We start from the raw sequence: 11,440 nt of genomic DNA, 5'->3' as shown, positions 1-11,440 counted from the left end.
TTTTTTTTTTTCTTTTTGTCTTTTTGAAACAAGGTCTCACTATGTAGTTCAGCCTGGCTTTGAGCTCACTTGCCCAGGCTGGCCCCAAACTTGCAGTGATCCTCCTGCCTCAGCCTCCCAAGTGCTGGGATTATAGGCATGTGGCACCTTGCCTGGCAACAGTCAGCTTTTGTTAATAATGTAAGTGGTAGGAGCCAAGCATGATGGCGCACGACTGTGATACTCGCACTCATGAGGCAGAGGTAGGAGAACTGCTGAGTTTGAAGCCAGCCTGGGCTATATAGTCAGGGCAACTTAAACTGCATAGCAAGACCCTGTCAAAATACATACATACATACCTAAATACATAACTGGAAAGCTTAAAAGCAAAATGAGGCTAGGGAAGAAGTGTGTAGATAAGATTTCTAGGAATTTCTTGTGTATTTTTATTTTGCATTTTTTGTTTGTTTGTTTTTGAAAGTAGAGATTTGAAGGCTGGATCATAACTTAAAATATCCTGCTCTTGATTTGGTGAATGAACATACTCATTTTATGAGGTTTGAAACCCCTCCTCTGCTTTTTGAGGTACAATATGTATACAGTGTACCCATTTTAAGCACACAATCTAGTGAGTTTTGACAGTTGTGTAGCCACCACTCCAATATTTAGAATATTTTCATTACCCTTCAGAAGTCGCTTTGTAGTTAAGATCACCCAGACCTACTGCTGCTCTTTTTATCTCTAGATTAGTTTTGCCTGCTCTATAATTTTCTATTATTAGAATCATAATTATATAATATTACATGTAATTAGAATAAGTATGTAATCTATTGTTTCTTTTGTTTTTACTGTGATTCCTTACATTCTTCCTAAATTAGAAATCATAATATCCACTCCAGCATCAAAACACATGACTTCCCATTTTTTCGATTCAGGGTCTCACTAAGTTGCCCATGCTGGCCTTAAACTGCCAATCCTCCTCCCTCAGCCTCGGAATTATCTGGGATTATAGGTGTGCACCACCATGCCTGGCTGAAATAACATGATTTTCTGAATGTCTGCTACTGTGAAAGTTTTAAATATGTTAATTGGGCATATTGTCCAAATTTATACCTGCCTGGAACCCTGTCTTAACATATTTTCTCTCATTGTCTTCTTTTCTTGCTGCAAGTTTGGTGGAGATTTCTTTGGTATCTTTAATATCCTAGCATCATTATGAATTTTAAGTAATTTGGTCATTCAAGATAAGGCATAGAAGATAAAGAGTGCTTTAAGGATAAAATATAAGAGGGATGGAGGTAGTAGAAATAAAGTCAAGGTTGTTAGTAGATTTGAAGTAATTGGCATCTCTTCCTAGTAACTGGCAAAATAGCAAGTGCAAGTGTTTCATCTTTTGTCAAGCAACTAATTGACTAGGATTTTGGTGGTAGAATTTAAGGCAACTGTAGTATGGTTATTAATATATTATCCACATATAATAGCAAGTTTGAACTGTGTGCAAAATTTTACAACCAATGAATTTTAAAGAAAGGGATGGTCATGTTTGTAAAACTGAAGTCCCACTTGTATGAATTGTCCCCATAAATTTCCTATAAGTAATTTAAAGGTTTGTAAAACTGAAGTCCCACTTGTATGAATTGTCCCCATAAATTTCCTATAAGTAATTTAAAGGTTTGTTTGACTTGTGTATGTTGACTTTTGAACTTTTCTTTTTTCTCAGAGTCTCCACAGCCTGTTGCCTTAGTTGGGCATGATGCTGACTTGAGACAGCAGCAGCAGCAGGATACCTGTAACTCTGGTGTTGGTGACATTCATACGCTGTTCAACTTGCTGTCAGAGACACTAGCAAATGCACGCCATTCTGATGCGTCCCTGACAGACACAGTCAATAAAGCCTTAGGGTTGAACACTGATGATGCCTATGAAGAGCTGAGGCAGAAGCATGCATCGAACTGTATCTCGGATAAGAAAGAATACGAACAGCCTACTTGTACAAAAATTGAAAATGTACACTTTAAGGGTGTTCAGAGCCCACTCTTAGAAGTTAATACTTCATCTTTAAAGTATCCTGTTGCTGCATCCACCAGTGAAGTAGGCATTGACCATAAGCTGCATTTGAAAGATGTAAGCATGTATCTTTTGGTTACTTTTGTTTGTTTTTCACTGTATTTCACAGAGAGCATGAGTATGCTTCATAGAGTGGTTTTTCCCTTCAGAAGAACTAAAATATATTTCTCAGTAAAGATGTCTGTCCAGCGTGGTGCTTCCAAGTTTTGTTACAAATATATAAATGCCAAAGTGTTGTTTTCCTTCCTGCTTGTAGGGTTTATATATAGAATAAAATCTACTCATTACGGTAAAAAACTAAAGCTGGACAATGTCAGAAGTGGCATATTGGAAGTTAATTCCATATTTCATAATAAAATTGAGTCCTCAAAGCATTGGCTGCTATCTGGTGTCACTTAACAGAAAATTTAATGAGGAGGCCATGATTGAACTCGTTGCCCCAGGGTAACAATTAGGGTGTGTACTTTATATTTCTCATGTAAGTAGTAATGTAAAATGAGTGGCTATTGAGAGTACCTATGAAGTAGCTCTTAGCCTTTCTTACTAAGGGGTCTAGTTTATTTATAGTTATTGCTTAGAGGTTTGCTGTATAGCTGAAAAATAGCTTAATCTCCTTTAAGAAGTGGCTGCATCATTGAGACCACCACCAGGATGGTACCATATTCCTCTGCACTTATTTCTAATTCATTTTTCTCTACCTTTGACTAAAAGTCATGTGTGCATGTCCTTCGCCTTCATGTTCTTTTGGGATATTTAGGGGGGAAATGATAGGAGGCTTAAATAGGGAAGTATGTAAGGTAGACATTGAGATACTGAACTGTGTTGTTAGTATTTCCCAATATATTTAATACTCAGGTTGATGGCTGTGGTCCAGAGTCCACTTGATTTTGTCTGTGGCTGTCTTTATGCTACAGTGCAGAGTTGAATATATGGCCTGCAAAGTCTAAAATATTTACTGCCTGTTCCTTACCATAAGTTTCTGAGTCACTGCTGTAAATAAACATCAAATTACGTTTTGAGAGGAAGAATTGTTTTTGTTTTGAGACAGTATTATCACTTTACCATGTTGATATTACTAGTTTGTGGTGTTTAGGTTGAAACTTGTGAATTTCCTCTGAAAAAATATTATTGACATTAAAACTTACTAAAAAAAAAGCTACTGAATATGTACTTTAATTTTTAGGATCCAAATTTAATTAACGTGAATAATTTTGAAGATTGCAGTTTGTGTCCCACTGTTCCCATTGAGCATGGGTTCCATAGACAACACTCTAAGGCAAATAATGTTGAAGAGACTGAAATACACTGGAAACTGATTCCAATTACAGGTAAGAATAAATGTATTAGGTCTTAGGTTCCCTCATTTTACTTTTTTTTTTGTCTTTTTGAGACAGGGTCTCACTCTGCAGTTCAGACTGGCCTTGAGCTCACTTTGTAGCCCAGGCTGGCCTCGAACTTGCAACAGTGCTCGAGTGCTGGGATTACAGGTGTGCACCACCATGCCCAGCTTCCTTCCTTTTACTTATGGATCAGTTTCTTGAAGGGTTTCATCTTTTCTGTCCCACTCTTGGTTTACTGAGGTGCTTCATCTTACCTGGCTGTGACATCTTCAGTCTTATATTTTGAACAGTGTAATGTTTGTCACTGAGTGACGCTGTTCTTGGTTGGCATCGTCAGGTATCTCCAAAAGGACCTATTAACAGAGATTTAGGACATACTGTCCCCAGGGAATCATGTCTGCAGATGATCAAATGAAAATTGTCAGGAAACAAGTTTCTTGTGAGGGAAGTTAAAGGTAGAGATGAAAGGATGCTCTTTGGGTACCAGTACTTCTTGAACTTCACTATAACAAGCTGTCTTCTAATAAGTGGTCACGTTAAGGTTCATTGTGTGATTTAACTTGTTCCTGCCAGCTTAAGCCACTGGTAGTACATGCATGATTGTCCCATCATGCTGCTTGTATCACTAGTGGTACAACCAAATCTTATCACTGTTTACTAATAAAATTAATGAAAAGCTGCCTGCTGGGACAAGTCATACATGTACTACCAGTGGTTCAAATCTCCCCGCAGTGAGACATACAAATTTTAGCCTCATTGTGAATGTATTAATATTGAATTATCTTAAACAGATTAGATCATGTTAGATAATGGCCTGAAGTGATGAAATGCATATATGCTAAAGCTTTTTGATATGGGGCAAGAATAGTTAGGCAAATATTGAAAGATTATTGTTTTATAGTATTCTAATTTCTTTGTATAAATCCATATAAATATATACTCTCAATATTCCAAGTTCTTACTCATCTTTGCTAACTAAATATTTTTGGAAATGTATCCAAGGGACATCTTGTTTATTCCTGGTCATTTATTTAAGCTTTAAGAAAAACCAACTATTTGCTGAAATGTAGCTTGGCTTGTGATCTAGAACCTATAAGACTTGCAAGGATTTTGAGAATTTCTAAAACTTCAGTTTCTGTGGGCTTCTACTGGCCCTGTTCTCCACTTGGTGACTTATTAGAAAGGACAATTGGCCCAGAGGGGATGATGCAGTAGGAACTGGTACTCTTTTTTTTTGGGTAGGGGGGGCTGGAGACTTACATGAGAGAAGGAGAACAGGGAAATAGTTAAGAGATGATTATCCTAACCATTCCTCATTTAAACACCTTCATACTTGGTGTTGAGAGCCACTTGAAGGCATGCCATCTGGGTGTTGATATCTCGTTACCTGAATGGGAAGGAACTTCCCATTCCCAGAAGACCTGCCAGGAATATTTTAGGCAAAGGAAGGAATACTCACATGTGTTAGACTTGGGGTTGTCTGAACAGTACTTAGTAGGTGTCCCTGCTGTCTGAAGAATCTATAAATCTCTTGCTTTTCCTCAGGAGGGGATACAAAAAGCCCAGAAGACCAGCCGGGGAAACACAGTGAGAAACAAACACCAGGTGAGAAGGCTTGCTTTCCTTCCTTTCCTTCCAGTGTGTCTTTCTTTAGAATTGCTACTTGAATTTCTGGTTCTCCATCAGTAGGGCATTGATTTAAGTTTTAATGATTATAGAAAGTTTAGACAGTACCATGTGTATATATAAATCATTAACCGATGATTTATATATAGACACTCAAGTTTAACTTGAGTGTCACTTGGGCAGTGCGTTAATGTACTGCCTACCCCAAGTGTCTCTAGGGCAGGCATCATTTTAACCAGCTGATTCTTGTATTGAATAAATTCGTTAGAATGGTGGTTTGTTTTGCTGTTGTTGTTTTGAGACAGGGTGTCATTATGTAGTTCAGGCTGGCCTTGAACTCACTGTGTAGCCCAGGCTGCTTTTATGTAGCCAGGGTGAGCCTCTTGCCTTAGCCTCCCAAGTGCTAATATTATATGCCTGCACCACTACCCAGCAAAATTGTCATTTTTATGTTTCCCACTATTATTTTATAAAACTTAGTGAAGAAATAGGCAAGTATTATCATCCTGTATTTAAATAATTAGATTGAGTGGTTAATTATGCATCTATCGGTAATTCTTTGTCATTAAGAATAGCAGGTGTCTTGCTTGTGCTTCTCAGTGCTCCATAGGCATCTGCATTTCTCTTATTGGGGGTACTGTGTTCATATTTTGTAACTGAAAGAGTAAGTAATCTGAATCATGTCCTCTCCTCACTACTTCCCTTCCACTTGTAAGTCAAAATACTACGGTGCTCTGATGATACTCATTATTATGGATATTGAGACATACGTGTCTTTTAGATCATTTATTGATGAAGATTTTCTTTAAAATAATAAGGTTGTTGACCCTAAAATCATATGGAGAAAATTGGTTAAAGTAAAATTAAGTGTTGTTTACTTACTGAAGAAAAAAAAAAAAAAATCCTAAAGAAAGTCCACTTAGTTTCCTCTCAATGGGTCAACTTTCCAGACTTTTTTTTTTTTTTTTGTCTTTCTGAGACAGGGTCTCACTATGCAGTTTAGGCAGGGCTTGAACTCACTTTATAGCCCAGTCTGTTCTTGAACTTGCATGGCTCCTCCTGCCTCAGCCTCCCAAGTGCTGGGATTATAGGCGTATGCCACCACCCCCCGGCTTCCAGACATTTTATATGTGTACTAAACTCTTATTTTAATATAAATTTAAGGAGGACATTGAATTTTTTTATTTTTATTTTTGTGGCTCTGGTGATTGAACCCAAGGCCTTATGCATGAGCCACATCCCCAGCCCAACGCTGAATATTGTTGAGAAATCTTAGAGAAACTTTAATTTTGTTTTATCAGTTTTACAGTTATGATTCTTACCTCTACAAGATGGATACCTTTTTTCCCTTCTCACTTCTACCTTTGGGCCTACTATGATCTTTACCAGCCAGTGTCTTTGCAGAAGTTAATACATGCTGTGGTTCACGGTGATCACCAGGATTGGCAGAGAATGTTAGAAGCTGATTGGTGCTGATTGAGGCTGTGTAAACATTTCAAAAGGGTGGGTGTGGGGAAAATCAAAACAGAATTTTGTGCAGAGAGCATGCTGGTAAACCTGGGTGTGAACTTAAGTGAGGAGATAGCCTTATCTCTAAAGTCCATGGGCTTGAAACCTTTTAGGTAGACTTTCTGATTTAGAGGTACCATTTCCTGTATTATAGCAGCAATTGGCCAAGTCCTAAGGAAAATTAGTAATTTTTAAAAAGGGAAACTTGTGTAGTATGGTCATCTAGGTAAAGATCAATTGTTTTCTTTTCCTAAAATATATTAGTGTAAATTGAAGTTAAATATAATTTCCCTTGTTTTTCTAAGATGGATTTAGGATACTTATTTTGAAATGTTTTGAAAATGTACCATGTTTGAATTTAAGATTTGTGGGACAAGGTTTGGGGGATGTAGCTTAGTGGTAGAGCACTTGTCTAGTATGTACAAGGCCCTAGGTTCAATCCCCAGCATTGCCACCCACCCCCCCAAAAAAAAGATTTGTGGGACAAAGTATGATTTGTAAATTGAGCTGGTTGTAGAGTCAAAAGTTGTCTGATTATCGTGAACTAACTGAAAGCTGTCTTTATTCTGAGAAGATAAATGAGATCGTAGATGTCCTGATTTCTTAGAATTGTTTCCACACAAAATGAAATACTTAAGAAAGTGCTGTCAAAGTATTAGTTTTAACCCAGCTATGAAATACTCTTCCTGTCTTATTGAGCTTTTTTTCTGGTACAGTGAACTAACATTTTCCTAACATGTCAGGAAATCCACTCGGCAACCCCGTGAGAAAAATTCTCAACACAGAGAAGATTACCCTAAACCCTAAAGCCTAAACGCTTAGCAGTTATTCCACATCTCTGTTTGGCACTTTGTTGGCTGCCTTGTACTCAGTTCTCATATCAAGGGAGTGTTCTCATAGTTGACGTTGCCTGGCAAGGAATATGGTAGTTGAAAAAGCTGATGTAACTGACCACCTTGGTTAAAATGTGTCTATTATAAAGTCAGATCTATAGAATGATAAGGAACCAAAAAGAAGCAGTGACTTAACTTGTACTGATACCAGATAGTCTCTGTTGAACACTTTCAAAAGAAAGAAAGTAACATTCGAAGTTGTTACTCTGCATACTGAAATCTGAAGACCAGGCTAACTAGGTCAGGCACATAGGACAAAGGGTTCACACCAGTAATTGAGGTTTCTATTTTACTTTCTGATACCTAATTTAGTTCGTAATCTATACTTGACCTTTTTTTTTTTTCCTGATTTAAGAGTTTGTTTTCAAATGTTAATTTTTTTGATTGCTTTTGTAACAATAACTCTTCCTATATAGGTATGAGATCACCAGACGAACAGCTGGTGTGCCTGCCACCACAAGAGGCCTTTCCTAACGATCCCCGGGTAATAAGTAGACAGAGAAGTTCTGATTACCAGTTTCCATCCTCTCCATTTACAGACACACTAAAGGGCACCACTGAGGATGGCGTACTGACAGGTCAGGTGGTGACAGTGGAGGAGCAGTGTGTGCCAGCAACAGAGCCGTCCACAGTGAGTGAAACTACAGAGAGAACAGTGTTAGGAGAATACAGTATCTTTTCTAGGAAGATAGAAGAGATTTTGAAGCAAAACAATGTTTTATATATCAGTAAAATTTCTACACCTATCTTTGCAACACAAGAGAAGATAAAACGACTTTCTGAGTTCATATATTCTAAGACTTCCAAAGCTGGTGTACAGGAATTTGTAGATGGTTTGCATGAGAAGCTAAATACTATTATCACTAAGGCATCAGCTAAGGGTGGGAATTTGAAACCAGTGAACGCCGATGATTTTGGTACTACAATAGAATTGAATCCTCTTGGAAGGCATGTTGTGTCAGTTTCCTCAAGTGACTTCAACAGTAAACCCCTCCTCGAGCCAGTTTGTAGCAATGCTTTGAAAGATGCCGACTCTCTTGAACAGCATTCATCTTCAACTTTGGGTTTAACTGAAGGAGAAGTGAACCAGCCACACCATGCTGCTGAGTTAATGGTGACTTCTGATCATACTGTACCTGGTGATTCTGCTCGGGAACCAGCAGAAAAAGAAACAAAATCACCTAGTGATATAAACATTTCTGCCCAACCTGCTCTTTCAAATTTCATAAGCCAGTTAGAACCTGAAGTATTCAATAGTTTGGTTAAAATCATGAAAGATGTCCGGAAAAATACTGTGAAATTTTATATTCATGAAGAAGAAGAGAGTGTGCTCTCCAAAGAAATAAAGGTAACTAAACAAGAAAGTAATAGTAATGCTGTAAAAAATTGTCTTGTTGGTCTGACCTCTTTAAAATGGAGGTTTTTTTTTTTTAAAGTTCACATTTTCATTATTTACTAATTAAAGTAGATTAGTAAATTGAATTTAGAACTTGTGATCTAAATATCTCAGAATTTAGTGTCTTATGTATAATTTTTAAGAGCATTTGTGCATATATACTGCAGGGGGTTGGCGATGTAGCTCAGTGATACAGTGCTTGCCCAGCATGTATAAGACCCTGGGTTTGATCCTTAGCAGTGCAAAAGAAGAAAAACCAGTCTCTATACATACATACTCCGAGTATCCTTAAAGTGTAGAGATTTTAAATGTTGCTTTTGCCAGGTGTGGTGGTGCACACCTGTGATCCCAGCACTTGGGAGGTTGAAACAGGAGGATTACTGTGAGTTTGAGGCCAGCCTGGGCTATATATAACGAGACCCTGTCTCAAACAAACAAAACGTTGCTTGCTTGGGTTTTTAATGAAGTGGGGAAAAAATCAGAAGAGGTAAAGTAAGTTGCCAGTGTTTATCTTATAAGGAGTTTTGTTAGTCAAATAAATAAAACTCTGCATGGATGGCCTAATGATACATTCTTTCTTGATAACCTGTCATGATTCCCTATGGCTTTTATTGGTAAAAAAAAAAAAAAGAAAATAGTGACCCTGAAAGACTTCCCGGTCGTAAAAATTCCTCATTGTATTTTTTTTTTTTCATTAAACCTGTCAAGTAGATTTAACATTTCAAGTGTTGGAAAAACACACCTCTTTGTGTATTAAGGCATCAATATGCAAAATTTATTAATAGATAATTTACATGTAAGTTATAACACATTGGAACAATTATATCGGTGGTTTAGTAGTATTAATTAGTGCTCACTAAACATAAGGTTTTATTTAATTCCTTAAGAGAATGCCTGGGGTTTTAAAATACATACTTGTTTCCATTTATGGAATTTACTTACGTCTCAGAGTGGCCCAGAAACTCAGTACTACTGACAGGTTACTAACCCTTTTGTCTCTTTGAGGATCTCTGATGTCTACGTCATGAGTTGTGTACCCAACAAGGGCCTGAAAAGCATAGCAGTGAAAGAGGATTCAGAGCACTCAGTCTTACTGTTTCCTGGGCAGAGGAAATCAGGCTTGATTGCATTTCTGCCCTGTATGATAGAATTTAGAGCTTCTCCACTATTTCCCATCCCCAGCAACATGTTTCCAAGCACAGAAACTCTTTGGAGAATAGCAGCACCTTGGTATAGGGATGGGTGAGAGAAAGATGGGATAGAGTTCTGATGTGCTCAGTGTTAACTCCACCTCCCTCCATCTTCTAAAAATAGATTTTAATACCTATGTAATATTTAGATTGAAGGGAACAGGAAACATTTCCTTATGAGTAGTGCTTTTCATTCATTCTACCATAGAACACATCATTTTATTATTTACTTAATAAAGAATAATGACTTCTTTATGTTACAAATCTGATAGAAAATCAGATTGGAACTTTAATTCTTCTAGTCAGTATCCACTGAAAACTTTCTAGCAAAAATTTTTAAATGATACTAAAATCTAAACTTCGTGATAACTTCTGTAGTCAAACTGTTTTGTTACAGTATGAATTAAACAGTCTTATCTAAATTTAAAGCTTCTTAATATTAAAAAGACCAAAATCACTAGCAGGGCTGTCAGATGTAATTTACCTTTTCATTAACTGGCTAAACTAGTCTGAGATACCTAGAAGCTTCAGGGATGTATCTATGGAAATGTTATCTTTGGGTATAACACTTTAGGCAGCTCTTGAAAAAATAGCTTGTGAAGGAAGTTGGGCTTTGATTATGGGTATCTGACCAACCATGCTGACCTTCAGAAAATTAATCTCCACTATCTGAAATGAGGGATGTGACCTCCAGGATCCTGTAGTTTGCTTCAGGGTTCTGGATTCTACCAGCAAAGGGAACCCTGTGTCCTGGGAAAGGCAGTACCAAGTCACTAGCATGGAGGGAAGTGTTAGATGTGCTCTGCTCGGAGATATAAACTTGACGGAAATGGTTAATTACTGTGTGAATACCGTTGTGTATACTAAGGTTCTATAGGAGCACTTTTTGAGCTGTTGTGAATTAAATGATGTTAAGATGTCATAAAAGCCTTTTGTGACTCTGGAGAGGAATATTCCAGTAATACTATTGCAAATACTAAGGGTCTGCTTAAAGAAAGACAGAGAATGAGGGAGCGGTTAATGATTGGGCTCTGGCTTTCCCATAATAACTAAAAGCCTGCTCAAGAATTTGGGCTAATCCGTTGGTCTTACAGTTAGTCCTGCCACCTCACACTAGCATTTACTTGGCTCTAATTGCATAGCACTCTAACATTATGAAAGTGATTTGTGAAGCTCTGATCTTTTTATTCCTCTTCTATAAGAGTGGTGGAGCACTGAGGTCTCCTATTTGCATAGTTAATTTTCCTAGTAGCAATTAAATTTATCACTTCATGTTGCATTTCTAGTGTTAAGTTGATATTTGCAAAAAAAGCCTTTAATTCTGATTTAGTTGTTTTTCTTTAATAGGAATATCTTACCAAATTAGGCAATACAGAATGTCATCCGGAACAGTTTTTGGAAAGAAGATCAAAATTAGATAAACTATTGATTATTATTCAA

The 11,440-nt window shown here is 37.3% G+C and overlaps 1 protein-coding gene across 2 annotated transcripts in view; it reads left to right on the top strand.

The window, feature by feature from the left end:
• Positions 1-11,440, top strand: part of Fam208a (family with sequence similarity 208, member A) — a gene marked incomplete in the record, with an annotated part of 40,302 nt that overhangs the window by 23,520 nt on the left and 5,342 nt on the right. Inside the window, 5 exon segments of one of the 2 annotated variants that reach the window (XM_013515613.1) lie at positions 1,700-2,103; positions 3,230-3,374; positions 4,932-4,991; positions 7,954-8,762; positions 11,348-11,440. In XM_013515613.1, the coding sequence (XP_013371067.1) occupies positions 1,700-2,103; positions 3,230-3,374; positions 4,932-4,991; positions 7,954-8,762; positions 11,348-11,440 (1,511 nt within the window). 2 annotated transcript variants of the gene reach the window in all.

Source organism: Chinchilla lanigera, unplaced genomic scaffold, assembly GCF_000276665.1.
Source record: "Chinchilla lanigera isolate Chin_1 unplaced genomic scaffold, ChiLan1.0 scaffold00029, whole genome shotgun sequence".
NCBI classification, from domain to species: domain Eukaryota; kingdom Metazoa; phylum Chordata; class Mammalia; order Rodentia; family Chinchillidae; genus Chinchilla; species Chinchilla lanigera.
Note: the sequence above shows the minus strand (reverse complement) of the source record. Positions and strands in the feature narration are given on the sequence as shown.